General features: G+C 45.7%; 1 protein-coding gene across 2 annotated transcripts in view; it reads left to right on the top strand.

The window, feature by feature from the left end:
- SREK1 (splicing regulatory glutamic acid and lysine rich protein 1) overlaps window positions 1-15058 on the top strand; it is a 323133-nt gene that overhangs the window by 262664 nt on the left and 45411 nt on the right. For both annotated transcript variants that reach the window (XM_029575998.1, XM_029575991.1), the window contains exon 10: window positions 3354-3449. In XM_029575998.1, the coding sequence (XP_029431858.1) occupies window positions 3354-3449 (96 nt within the window). The remainder of the gene's footprint in view (window positions 1-3353; window positions 3450-15058) is intronic.

Here is a 15058-nt window from a genome sequence, read left to right as displayed (position 1 = left end):
TGTGTGTGTGTGGTATGGGTTATGTTTGGGGGAAGACTCTACTATTTGTATAGGAAATTCACTGATTGAGTTGGTTTTCCAAGTGGGAATAATGTTTATTTTGATTTTCCTAGTCTTTTTGTGATGGTATTTGCAACTCAATAAACAGTTTAAAAAAAAAAAACTATCTAGTTTCATTCCTGGTGCAGTATCATAGATCCTTGTTTAACTAGCTGGTATCTGTGTGTATCCTGTGCTTTTTTGAATTCTATTTAATGATTTGTCTTCACTGGGAGGAAAATTGTTGCTGAGACTTGAGGTTGAACAAGGATGTTTAAAGCTTCAATCTCCCAACCAAGCTATTTTAGCGCTTGCTAGTTAGTGTCTATGTTTAACTAATTGTAAAGTAGCTTGAGAATTATTTTCTGATTCAACCTCCCTCTAAAGAAGAAACAACTTTGCTGTAGGAAGATTCAGACTCATGCCACCAGAGAGGATGTAGCCTTAAAATCCAGCAATTTAAACTGGTGAGCCACCTACCACCATCTAATTGAAGAAGAATATTTAAGCAGATGGAAGGGCAGAAGATATTTAAAATTTGGCCGGGGTCATAATAAAGGATGCATACAGTTTTATAAGAAGAAAAAATACCTTTGCAATGAGAGAAAAAAAACAAAGGATAAGACCAGTTGATATTTTGAAGGCTAGTTAAAACTGTTATAAGCCACATTTTGTGTTTACATGAATACTTGTTTAGATGATAAGCACTGTCTATTTAATGAATAACCATGAACACTTTAAATATGGAATTAGAAAACCACATCTTAAATATAATACATGCATTTTATTATAACTTAACTCCTTTCCCTCACCTTTCAAAATTAATTGCCCTTTTACTGTAATGAGTTGGATTTGGAAAATTACATTTGTACTCATTTTTTTTTTTTTTTTTATATTCTCTATTTATTGCTCCTATATTTCTCAAGGAGGCAGACACTGCATGTTTTGGTCTGAGCTATAGATCTTTAATTTTGTTCAGTAAATTTTAGCTTAGTGCTGACAAGTATTTTAAAGAAGTTAATTTTTTTGTGTAAATTCACAGAAACTGCTTATCCAAGGTGGCAGCTTAGATTTAGGAAACTTTATTAGTATGATAATTTCTGCATGTGTTTTCATAGTAAGAAGGAATAGCCTAATGGTTCAGGCAATGAGCAGTTAACCAGGGAAATCAGAGTTCAGATAGTGCTTCTCCCACTGATATTCTTTGTGACCTTGGGCAAGTCACTTTATCTCCCATTGCCTCAGGTAGCTACTAAGATTGTAAGCTTTTGGGTGTGCAGTACTTATACATGAAAAATGTTATAAACCACCTTAAACTAAAATTGGAAAGGCAATCTAGAAATACATAATCAATAAAAAAAAAAAAAATAATGTGGTTAATAAACAGGTCAATACAGTAAAGTGCGGCTGCGGTTACCCTGCTCCTAACCTGCTTTCTACCCACTTTTCGGCCGCGTTAGTCCAACCCGCGATACACTATCCCCTTTAATCTACTCTTACCGCGTCCTTAAAACACCGGGTAACCCCTTCTGCCCGCGGCATGTATATTACATGTAAACGATCAAATTAGCTATTCCCTCCCATACAGTAACACGCGCCCCGACTATCGCTTTTTTACCCTGCCGTTTTGCAGTGCGTTTAACCTGCTAACTTACCGCCTACCCTTACCCCTGCGTTAGAGGCAGGGGTAAGGGTAGGCGGCAAACTTTCCCCCCAGCCCCCGCTCACCTGCCCTGGCCGCGTCCATGGGTGCTGGTCTCCGGGGCAGCCCCAGTCCTCTCCCCTCCTCCCGAAGCAACGAAAGCGGAAAAAATAAAAAAAGCAAAAAAAAAAGTAGCAAGAGAGAGAGGGGACGGGCAAGCCTACGCTCGGGATTGCCAGTCCTCTCTCCCTTCCTCCCGGAGCAAGGCGCGAAAAACAGCCTTGCTTCAGGAGGAGGGGAGAGAGGACTGGCAGTGTAAAGCAATGAAGCGACTTACTTTTTTTGCAGCCCCCCTCCGGAGACGGACATCTGCAAAGACGACCGCGGCTCCCCTGCCTCCAGCTGCCCGCGATGATGGACACCTGCACGAGCGAAAGCGGCCCCTGTGCGTGCAATTGGGCCACTCAAGGCGTGACGTCACGACGTTTGGCGTCACGGCATGTGATGTCACGTCTTGAGCGGCCCAATTGCATGCACAAGGGCCGCTTTCGCCCGTGCGATGCGTCCATCTTCGCGGGCAGCTGGAGGCAGGGGAGCTGCGGTCGTCTTTGCTGATGTCCGTCTCCGGAGGGGGGCTGCAAAAAAAGTAAGTCGCTTTGTTGCTTTACACTGCCAGTCCTCTCTCCCCTCCTCCCGAAGCAAGACTGCTTTTCGCACCTTGCTCCGGGAGGAGGGGAGAGAGGACTGGCAATCCCGAGCTTAGGCTTGCCCGTCCCCTCTCTCTCTTGCTACTTTTTTTTTCGCTTTTTCACTTTTTTCCCGCTTTCGTTGCTTGCTTTGGGAGGAGGGGAGAGAGGACTGGCAATCCCGAGTGTCTGAGAACTGTCCACTTCCTGGTACCTGTCATTTCAAATGACATTTGAAATGACAGATACCAGCATGTCCGTGAAGCGTTAGGCCAGCGCACCCAGGATACTGTATAGCGCTCTATACAGTAAAATGGGTTGCGCGGGCCTAATGCTTCACAGACGCTTCTTAGACGCAGCTTGCATTTGCAAGCTATTTACATACAGTATCGAGCAGTAGGTGAGCTGGACTGTGCGTGCAGCAACCGCGGGTGCGCCCGGCACTAACGCAGCTCTTCCTACCGCTCCTTACTGTATCGGCCTATGTGAGAGAAGAAAAAAATAACAGTAAAATGAAATTACAGAGCTCAGAGAAATCAATAATAAGGACAATTTCCAGGTTCTGGTACTAATCAGTTTTGTCTGTCACTTTAAATTTCTGGTCTGGTGCAGGATCCAAAATATTCTGCTACTCTAGCTGCTGTTTTTCTTGTTTTTCCTCAGGGTTATACAACATTTTTCATGTTCATTCTTTTGTGGGACGTTTTGATTTTCTATCAGCTGTGGGAATTGTGCATCTTTTACAACTTTGTACTTTGCACAGTACAGGAGAAAACTTCTGCTTTCTTGGGGTTTCCATTTCAGATTTTCTTTGCATATTTCTAATTCATGGTCACTTTATCCCCTATTTATTCAAAATAAAATCATACTGAACCTCAAAACTAAGCAATTTGTTGAATTTAGACTTTTCATTCTGTGTAAATATGCATTTCATAATCTTTTAGCTCTGTTGTGTTTAACTGATTTTGAACATTTTTGATTTACAGAGAGAGGCACAGGAGAAAGAGTAAAAGTCCATCAAGGTCTCCAAAAACATCCAAAGCTATAAGAAGAAAGTCTTCCAGGTCACCTTCTCCTAGAAGGTAAAGTATTTATAGACTGATGTCAAAATAAGCCATCAAAAAAGTAATTACAATTTTTCATTCATCAATATTTTGAAGTAGAATAGGGAGGTAACACCATATTTTTCTCGCCTTAACACAATACTGAATCGAACACTCTGGAAGCTCTTGACTGCTTCCATCCCTATAATTTCTTCATTGATTTTCTTATGGATAATAAAAACCTCTCCAAAGATAGGGACATCCTGTGAAGTGTAGGATGTGCGTAACTGAGATGTGTGATAGTACAGTGTGTGTTCTGAGTTTGGGTGTACTGTATGGTAGTAGAGAGGGGATTTGATAATTCTAATTCAGAGAGGGGGAGGGCAGAGCTGGAGAATACAGCCAGAGAAAGGGCAGAGCTTAATTTCCATATGTGCTAGTAGGCAGTGGATTGGACAATACAGAGAGAGGGGCGGAAGTGAAAATTCAGGGAGGGAGACATAGGCCTGGATTTATCAAGATGCACAAAATATCGCATGTGATAGGAAAAGGGGTGTGTTTTATGATAATAGGCAGTTTATTGCAATTTGCACGAATACCTATGCGAAGCGCTATCTTAGTGCAAATTACGATAACTTTTTCACACTTTGCGATAAGTGCCAGAATTGTATTTCCTACATACAACCACTGGGGGAACATGTTTAGTAGTTTTAAGCTCCTGGAGAGCCAGCCTAGCTATCAGGGCCCTCCTACAAGCACTGGGGAGGGAGGGGGGGGGGGGAGAGAGAGAGACTAGTCATAATGCCCTCACACCAGATAGGTATTTATATCTCTATGGGAGGCCCACCTAGTAACTCGAGGTGATGTTTAGGTATTAGTGTAGGGGTTAGGGGCCACTTTGCTATTAAGTTCACTTAGAGAATAGCCACTGCCATTAGCAATGGTAACATGGAATAGACTTAGTTTTTGGGTACTTGCCAGGTTCTTATGGCCTGGATTGGCCACTGTTGGAAACAGGATGCTGGGCTTGATGGACCCTTGGTCTGACCCAGTATGGCATTTTCTTATGTTCTTATGTTGTACGAACAGAACAGTGCTCTCTTGTGAAGATTTTGATGACCTTGAGAGTGAGGAAACTCAACCAAAGATGAGATTTGTGCAATGTTCTCTCAACCTCCCAGTGGTTGTAGGAGGGCCCTGATAGCTAGGTTGGCTCTCCAGGAGCTTAAAACTACTAAAAACGACACTTGCGAAAACATCGCAAGGTGCGATAAAGCAAATGAAAAAGGTGTACTTAAAATTTGCGTTAAAGCCGTGCAATACTGCTTCGCAAAACTGTGAACCCAGCCGACTTGGCCACAAATCCCGCCCCAATATCCTCCCCTTTTTCTCATTTGCATCGCACCATGTGTTATGGTGCTTTCACACACGTTAATGGCGTTTTCGCATGTGTTAAAGGCGTTTTTTGCATATGAAAACGCCTTAATGTATGCGAAAACGCCATATAGCACTTTGATAAATGACCCCCATAGATTGCTGTCCAAGCATACACTATTTAGTTTGTGGCATTTAATTTCATATCTGTGAAGAATTTGAGGTGCCTGATATGTTTTATTTAAATAATGTCATACTTAATGAAATCTGAGGGCAACTCTTATTTTTGTAGTGCATCATTTTCCCTAAATGAAATGTGAGCTATATTGTTATCTGTTTATTTTAATTATTTAAGAGCAAGGTAACTGAATTGTACTGTCTGCAAAGATTGTATTTTAATAATCATGCCAGTAGGTCACATGTTGCATTTGTTTAGAAAGGACCTAGGAAACAATTCGGAAGCCAGTCCAGTTGGCTGTATAGCAGTAAAGATATTGAGAATCGGATAATGGAAAAAGCCCTTTATTGATTAGCCCAACTCTGGCCGAGTTTCGCTCTTTATTCGAGAGCTGCCTCAGGGGCAATCAATGTTAGCAGGACAATGTGCGCCTGCAGGGCTGTAGCCACAGTATATGTGCATCCACTGTTTAGTCATGAATCTCTACTTTGAACTATATGGCAATGCCATGTAGCGCCAATTGTGAGGATCAATTGCGGCTGAATCTTTGATGACACACTCTGAAGTTACATATTTCCTTTTTGTGCACTGAATGAAGTGATCCTCACAATTGGCGTTACATAGCATTGCCATATGGTTCAAAGTAGAGATTCATGACTAAACAGTGGATGCACATATACTGTGGCTATGGCCCTGCAGATGCACATTAGATCCTGCTAACATTGATTGCCCCTGAGGCAGCTCTCGACTAAAGAGCGAAACTCGGCCAGAGTCGGGCTAATCAATAAAGGGCTTTTTCCATTATCCGATTCTCATTTGTTTAGAAAGGTACTTCTCCCAAGTGCTAGAATTTTCCAAAGTTTATGAATCACTAGGTGGCATTGAAACCACCAAGAAGTCATTTCCTTTTTGTTGCTCATCAGAGAAGTAAACTATCCTTTCAGCCCCTCTCCCCAATTCAGTTCATTATTTATTCAAATTTCTTATATATCCAGGATTTTGCTATCTTTACTTCATTAGATTGAAAGCTTATTTATGTATTCACACTTTTCACCAACATTTTATCAATCTTTTGAATGTTTTTCTCAGCCTTTTTCCTAGAGTGTAGCAGATGGACTCAGGACCAATGGGTATGGTGTACTCCTGATAGTTGGAGGGATCAGATTTCAATCTGATGTCAGCCCCTAGTACATATACCCCTGCAGGAAGTGCAGCTTTTCAGTATTTTCCATCTCCATAGTAGTTAGGGACTATCTGCACGCTCTCACAGCGTTAGAACAAATTCAACGGAGAAAACCCAAATTCGGAAGAAAACTTCTCGGAAGACGAGCCCAGCTCTTCTGTGGTGATACCCTCTGGTCCCTCCCCCAGTTGAGAATTCTCGAGGTGATTTCCGTGGTCCCTCGGAGGTAAGCCTCGGTCTGGCAGCCGATTCACAGCGAGAACCTAGCCCCCGATCTTGGGAGCAGCTGAGAGACAGCGGGTGCACCCTCGAGCGCGGCGGTGAAGGTATTTGCCCTCTCCCCCCGCAGCCGGAGACCGCCTGGAACGAAACCAGGAAGTGCCGAAGACAAGATAAGGTAGAAATCTTCAGCATAGACTCCGGTCTCCGAGTTTCGAGGAGTCGCACAGGTCACCGGCCGGGACCAGTGCCGCCGGGTTGATCCGCCCTACCAGGGCCAGACCCCGGCTAGTTCAAAGGGTCTTCCCACGTGGAGACCCTCCGAGGTGGTCGCCATATTGCCCACATGGTCGCCGTCGCCATCTTGGCCCTATTCGCTGCCCTGTCCGCTGTCTCGATCCGGGCGCACAAGGCTAGTTAGGCACATAAAGTACTTGTGTGCATAAAGCTACACGCACAAGAGCCGTGCGCATAAGATATTCGCGCATCACGCGCCAACCGGGCTGAGCTCATACCTGTGACTTGGGCGCACAACCCGCACGCACATCTTAGACACGCCGGAACACATAAGGGTTTATGCGCCTATAGCCATGGCACCACCGGAAATGGAGATCAAGACTCAAGGCCTCTGCCCAGCATGCCATATCAGAGCAGCACAAAGTGAAGATGCCAATGCCCTGTGCACTCAGTGCGAGGAGGCCCTGGGAGATCCAGTCCAGGGCCAGTCCCATCCAAGGCCAAGTTCTAGCTCCTCAGTGAGTACCCCGGACCTAGCAAATCCCAGCGGGACAGCCCCTCAGACGGGGACCCACAGGGACATAATGCCCCTTAGTTTGGATCCAGTGTCTATCTCATGGGTGGAATTCTTTAAAGGGCTACACACCTTCATCCACATGCAGACGGAGCCTCTGGCAAAACAGCCACAGCCTCCACCAGAGGACCTTTATGCCCCAGGCCCCTCTAGGCCTAGACAAATGTTTCCACCGCCCAGAAGCCCCACCTATGAGGACACGGACAACTCTGAAGAGGAAGCAGAGCCCCTAGAAGAGGGGGAACTCCCCCCAGGGACAGAGCCTCACCGAACCATGAGGCGCTTCTTCACCAAGGACGAGCTCCCTGACTTGGTCACCCACAGCCTGAAGAAGCTCGCTATCCTGGGCGCAAGTGCTTCGGGGGAGCCTAAGATGAATCCCCTGCTAGAGGGCCTCCGCCAGACCTCCCGCCATTTCCCTCTGTTACAAGCCATCCAGCAGCTGATCGACCTGGAATGGAGTGCTCCAGAGTCCACATTCAAAGGGGGACGAGCTATGGCAGCCATGTACCCCCTGGACCCGGCGGCCAAAGACCTTCTGACATGTCCAAAAGTGGATGTCATGGTCTGTGTGGTTTCGAAGCGCACTACTATCCCAGTGGAGGGAGGAGCAGCGCTCAAAGATGCTCATGACCGGCGTCTGGAATCCATCCTTAAACAGTCCTTTGACGTCGCCGCTATGTCCCTACAAATAGCGGCCTGCTGCACCGTAGTGACACGTGCCTGCCTCTCTGACCACGAGCAACACCCCCTGGGGAAGCCATGGAACCAGCAGTATCATTCCTTACGGACGCTGCTTCCGATCAGGTGCGCACAGCGGCCAGAGGAGTGTCAACTGTGGCTGCCAAGAGACAACTCTGGCTCCGAAGCTGGTCGGCCGACACATCTTCCAAAATGCGTCTCACAAGGATGCCCTAGTAGGGATCCCTCCTGTTCGGCAGCGAACTAGAGAAACTTTTCCAACAAATGGGGCGAGTCCCTATTGCCACGCCTACCGGAGGACAGGAACAAGAGAAAGCAGCGACCCTTCCCCCGGTCCTCCAGGGGCAGAGGTTCACAGCACTTCAATCCATACAGAAGCAACTATCAAGCGCCCCGCCCTACGGGCAGGAACCAGTCCTTTCGGAACAAGCACAACAAGAGGGGAACCAGCTCAAGTCCAGGCCCCAGCCGCACTCCACAATGAGATTCAGCCGACTCGTCCAAGGGAAGAAGCCATAGGGGGCAGACTAGCCCTATTCTACCACAGATGGGTCAAGATAACTTCGGACAAGTGGGTCCTAGCCATTATTCGAGCGGGGTACTACCTGGATTTCCTACGAACCCCTCCGGACAAGTTCGTGGAATCCCCCTGCCACGACCTCTCCAAGAGGGTGGCAGTGGAAGCTATACTGACCAGACTTGAGGCCATAACCCCAGTTCTCCACAAGAAGTAAATACTGGGCATTATTCCATTTATTTTATCGTCCCCAAGAAAGAGGGGACGTTCAGGCCCATCCTGGAACTCAAGTCTGTCAACCGCCACCTGAGGATTCTCCGCTTCCGCATGGAAACCCTATGCTCAGTAATAAAGGCGATACAACTGGGAGAGTCTCACATCCCTGGATCTTTCGGAGGCCTACCTACACATCCCAATTCGTCAGGAGCACCAGCGCTTCCTACGCTTCAAAATCCTGGACAGTCTCTACTAGTTCCAGGCACTACCCTTCGGGTTAGCCACAGCACCCCGGACGTTCACCAAGATCATAGTGGTGGTGGTGGCAACACTGAGGAAGGAAGGAATCCTCGTACACCCTTACCTGGACGATTGGCTGATCAGGGCGAAATCCCCACCAAGCAACCAACAGAGTCAAAACTCTAATGGAGAGCCTAGGATGGGTGGTCAACACAAACAAAAGTTGTCTGCAGCCCTCACAGTCTCTGGAATACCTAGGAGTCCAATTAGACACCAAAGAAGACAAGGTCAGCCTGACTCCCACAAGGAGATCAAAACTGAGGAACCGGTTATAAAACCTGCTGAGCGAACCCCGCCCCACAGCATGGGATTACCTGCAAGTCCGCGGGCTGATGGCATCTACACTGGAAATAGTGCCATGGGCGCGGGCTCACATGAGACCCCCTACAGTGCTCGCTTCTATCACGATGGAATCCACTGTCTCAGAACTACACCGTACGTCTACCACTCCTGTGCAGAGTCCAGACCCAACTATGATGGTGGCTGCAGGCCAGCCACCTGAGCCAAGGAACAAGACCCAGGAGAATGGAAGCTGTCGACCGCAGCATTCCAAATGATAGTGAACTAGTGGGGAACACCAGACATGGACCTCCTGGTAAACTGGTCCAACGCCCAAGTACCCAGGTACTTCAGCCGCAGGCGGGAACCTCAGTCCCAGGGGATCGATGCCCTGGTACAGACATGGACCAATAAAGCAGGAGGGTAGGCTATCTAACAAAGCCATTTAGGGCAAGTATGCAGATTAGACACCAAGGATAGTCCAAATTTGAGCTTTTATTTGAATGGAGACAAATATATGTTTGTGCCCGACTCAGGCCGAGTTTTGCCCCACCTGCGGCTGCCTCAGGGGCTGTTTATGAATGAACAATGTGTATACCTGATTATTCTCAAATTGAATGCATCAAAAAATCTGGTAGTCAGATGGTCTAGATTTTTTCGTATTCTGATATAGTCTCCGCTCAGATTTATCTGGGAATTTGAGAGGAGACTATATCTGACTAACATAAGAAAATGCCATACTGGGTCAGACCAAGGGTCCATCAAGCCCAGCATCCTGTTTCCAACAGTGGCCAATCCAGGCCATAAGAACCTGGCAAGTACCAGATTTTTTGATGCATTCAATTTGAGAATAATCAGGTATACACATTGTTCATTCATAAACAGCCCTTGAGGCAGCCCCAGGTGGAGCGAAACTCGGCCTGAGTCGGGCACAAACATATATTTGTCTCCATTCAAATAAAAGCTCAAATTTGGACTATCCTTGGCGTCTAATCTGCATACTTGCCTGGTACAGACATGGCCACAGGGGACTCTTTTATATGCCTTCCCGCCGTGGCCCCTATTGGGCGCATTCATTCACAAGATACAGCTACACAGGGGACTAGTACTTCTGGTGGCCCCGGACTGGTACGCAGTCATAAGACTACTGGCAGGGACCCCCCTGCCACTGCCTCCACACAGAGACCTGCTTCAACAAGGACCTATCCTCCACGGGGATCCAGCTCAATTCTCTCTTACGGCCTGGCCATCTAGAGGGCTCGCCTGAGAAATAGTGGATACTCAGGGGCTGTAATCGACACCCTACTCCGAGCACGCAAGTTCTCCATATCTTTAACATATATAAGGATTTGGAGAGTATTCAAAGCCTGGTGCGAAGACTACGACATCATACCATGATCAATTAAAGTTCCCGTGATCCTGGAATTCCTGCAGAACGGGCTACAGAAGAGTCTGTTCCTCAACTCCATCAAGGTACAGGTGGCTGCATTGTCATGCTAAGGCCCCAAGAGCGAGGGCAACAGCATAGCTTCTCACCCGGACGTTTCACGCTTCCTGAAAGGAGTCAAACACATCCACCCACCCCTAAAGTGGCCGGTACCTCTTTGGAATGTCAACCTGGTCCTGGATTTTCTAGCAGGAACCTCATTCAGACCCCTCCGAGGTCTGTCCCTCCGCCTGTTAACATTAAAGACAGCATTCCTGCTGGCAGTTTGTTCAGCCCGCCACATTTCAGAACTACAAGCACTGTCCTGCCATGAGCCATTCCTCAGGCTCACCCCGGGAACCATCCAGCTTCACACGGTCCCTTCGTTCCTTCCCAAAGTGGTGTTGCACTTCCATTTTAACCAAACCATCTCGCTACCATCGCCAGATGAGTCGAAGAATTCGGAAGAAGCTCATAGCCTGGCCGGCCCCACCCTGTGGAACTCTATGCCCCCAGACTTGCGCACTGAAACATCTACTCCCAAATTTAAAAAAAAGCTAAAAACCTGGCTCTTCTTACAGGCCTACCCCTCCCTCAACAACCATCCTCCTGATGTCCCCCCAAGTGGTGTATAATGCATTCCTGGTATCACCATTTACAATGTGCTTCTGCTGACTCTTCTCTCATCTCCCTTCTCCCCTTTGATTTCCTTATATATTTACAGTGCCTTACATGTATTACCTTCACAATGTACGTTTGTTAACTTCTCCTTCATCTGCTCCCAATTTTAGGAACCTTCGTTCCTTGTAAATAGTTACCCAGTTTCTGTTTGCTGATGTTCTTCTATTATATGCAAAGTTTACTGTTCTATGTAATGGCAGTGCCAAAAGTTCTGTTTAATGACACTGTCAAAAAGTTTTAGTTTTCTGGAAACCGATACGATGTGCAAACGGCTATCGGTATATAAAATCATTTAAATAAATAGTCTACGCCACCTCAACATCGGCAGACTCCTATCCAGATACCTGGAAATGTCGGAACCCGTACGAAAAACAGACCACTTATTTGTCCTCCACAGCGGGAAGAGACAAGGGGAAGCGGCCTCGCGGGCAACCATAGCCCGCTGGATCAAGGAAGTCATCAAGGTGGCCTACGTAGAAGCAGGCAAGCCACCGCCTCTACAGATCAAGGCCCATTCTACTAGAACCCAGGCAGTGTCCTGGGCAGAAACCAGAATGCTGTCATCCGCCGAGATTTGCAGGGCGGCGACATGGTCCTCCATCCACACCTTCTCCTGATTCTACCGCCTGGATGTCCAGGCTCTGGAGGACACGGCATTTGCAAGGGCAGTAGTAAGTGGGTCACGGGCAGCTTCCCACCCGGTTCGGGAGTAGTTTTTATACATCCCATTGGTCCTGAGTCCATCTGCTACACGCTAGGAAATGGAGAAATTACTTACCGGATAATTTCGTTTTCCTTAGTATAGACAGATGGACTCAGCATCCCACCCTTGGCTGCCGTTACTTATGGAATTTCGAATGATACAAGGGTAAGCCATGCTTTCCTTCACTTTGGACACCCAACCTACCAGGTGTTGACGCTTTCCGGTTGAGGGCACTGGCGGTCTCCAGCTATAGCCAATTCAACCAGATCAAGTTATAAAGTTTATCCAAGTTATGAAGTTATTCAAGTTACATAAGAAACATAAGAAAATGCCATACTGGGTCAGACCAAGGGTCCATCAAGCCCAGCATCCTGTTTCCAACAGTGGCCAATCCAGGCCATAAGAACCTGGCAAGTACCCAAAAACTAAGTCTATTCCATGTAACCATTGCTAATGGCAGTGGCTATTCTCTAAGTGAACTTAATAGCAGGTAATGGACTTCTCCTCCAAGAACTTATCCAATCCTTTTTTAAACACAGCTATACTAACGGCACGAACCACATTCTCTGGCAACAAATTCCAGAGTTTAATTGTGCGTTGAGTAAAAAAGAACTTTCTCCGATTAGTTTTAAATGTGCCCCATGCTAACTTCATGGAGTGTCCCCTAGTCTTTCTACTATCCGAAAGAGTAAATAACCGATTCACATCTACCCGTTCTAGACCTCTCATGATTTTAAACACCTCTATCATATCCCCCCTCAGTCGTCTCTTCTCCAAGCTGAAAAGTCCTAACCTCTTTAGTCTTTCCTCATAGGGGAGTTGTTCCATTCCCCTTATCATTTTGGTAGCCCTTCTCTGTACCTTCTCCATCGCAATTATATCTTTTTTGAGATGCGGCGACCAGAATTGTACACAGTATTCAAGGTGCGGTCTCACCATGGAGCGATACAGAGGCATTATGACATTTTCCGTTTTATTCATCATTCCTTTTCTAATAATTCCCAACCTTTTACTTTTCCTAGAAGCCTCTCATGAGGAACTTTGTCAAACGCCTTCTGAAAATCCAAGTATACTATATCTACCGGTTCACCTTTATCCACATGTTTATTAACTCCTTCAAAAAAGTGAAACAGATTTGTGAGGCAAGACTTGCCCTGGGTAAAGCCATGCTGACTTTGTTCCATTAAACCATGTCTTTCTATATGTTCTGTGATTTTGATGTTTAGAACACTTTCCAATATTTTTCCTGGCACTGAAGTCAGGCTAACCGGTCTGTAGTTTCCCGGATCGACCCTGGAGCCCTTTTTAAATATTGGGGATTCATTTGCTATCCTCCAGTCTTCAGGTACAATGGATGATTTTAATGATAAGTTACAAATTTTTACTAATAGGTCTGAAATTTCATTTTTTAGTTCCTTCAGAACTCTGTGGTGTATACCATCTGGTCCAGGTGATTTACTACTCTTCAGTTTGTCAATCAGGCCTACCACATCTTCTAGGTTCACCGTGATTTGATTCAGTCCATCTGAATCATTACCCATGAAAACCTTCTCCATTACGGGTACCTCCCCAACATCCTCCTCAGTAAACACCGAAGCAAAGAAATCATTTAATCTTTCCGCGATGGCCTTATCTTCTCTAAGTGCCCCTTTAACCCCTCGATCATCTAACGGTCCAACTGACTCCCTCACAGGCTTTCTGCTTCGGATATATTTAAAAAAGTTTTTACTGTGAGTTTTTGCCTCTACAGCCAACTTCTTTTCAAATTCTCTCTTAGCCTGTCTTATCAATGTCTTACATTTAACTTGCCAATGTTTATGCTTTATCCTATTTTCTTCTGTTGGATCCTTCTTCCAATTTTTGAATGAAGATCTTTTGGCTAAAATAGCTTCTTTCACCTCCCCTTTTAACCATGCCGGTAATCGTTTTGCCTTCTTTCCACCTTTCTTAATGTGTGGAATACATCTGGACTGTGCTTCTAGAATGGTATTTTTTAACAATGACCACGCCTCTTGGGACATTTTTTACTTTTGTAGCTGTTCCTTTCAGTTTTTTTCTAACAATTTTTCTCATTTTATCAAAGTTTCCCTTTTGAAAGTTTAGCACGAGAGCCTTGGATTTGCACACTGTTCCTTTTCCAGTCATTAAATCAAATTTGATCATATTATGATCACTATTGCCAAGCGGCCCCACCACCATTACCTCTCTCACCAAGTCCTGTGCTCCACTGAGAATTAGATCTAAAATTGCTCCCTCTCTCGTCGGTTCCTGAACCAATTGCTCCATAAAGCTATCATTTATTCCATCCAGGAACGTTATCTCTCTAGCGTGACCCGATGATACATTTACCCAGTCTATATTGGGGTAATTGAAGTCTCCCATTATTACTGCACTACCAATTTGGTTAGCTTCCCTAATTTCTCTTAGCATTTCACTGTCCATCTCACCATCTTGACCAGGTGGACGGTAGTATACCCCTATCACTGTAGTCTTCCCTGATACACAAGGGATTTCTACCCATAAAGATTCAATTTTGTATTTAGTCTCATGCAGGATGTTTATCCTGTTGGACTCTATGCCATCCCGGACATAAAGCGCCACACCTCCTCCCGACTGCTCCTCTCTGTCATTGCGATATAATTTGTATCCCGGTATAGCACTGTCCCATTGGTTATCCTCTTTCCACCATGTCTCTGAGATGCCAATTAAGTCTGTCATCATTTACTGCTATACATTCTAATTCTCCCATCTTACTTCTTAGACTTCTGGCATTAGCATACAAACATTTCAAAGTTTGTTTTTTGTTTGTATTTTTATTCTGCTTTTTAATTGATAGGGATAAGTTAGAATTTTTTAGCTCATATGAGTTTAGTTACAGGCACTTGGACTACTTTTCTAATTATTGGAACCTCACTGTCGGGATGCCCTAATTCTAATGCATCATTAGTATCCTTTAAAGATACATCTCTCCGAACCATGCGCTGCTGAGCGACTGTCGGCTTTCCCCTTTGTTCTAGTTTAAAAGCTGCTCTATCTCCTTTTTAAAGGTTAGCGCCAGC

The sequence above is a fragment of the Rhinatrema bivittatum genome, chromosome 1, assembly GCF_901001135.1.
Source record: "Rhinatrema bivittatum chromosome 1, aRhiBiv1.1, whole genome shotgun sequence".
NCBI classification, from domain to species: domain Eukaryota; kingdom Metazoa; phylum Chordata; class Amphibia; order Gymnophiona; family Rhinatrematidae; genus Rhinatrema; species Rhinatrema bivittatum.
Note: the sequence above shows the minus strand (reverse complement) of the source record. Positions and strands in the feature narration are given on the sequence as shown.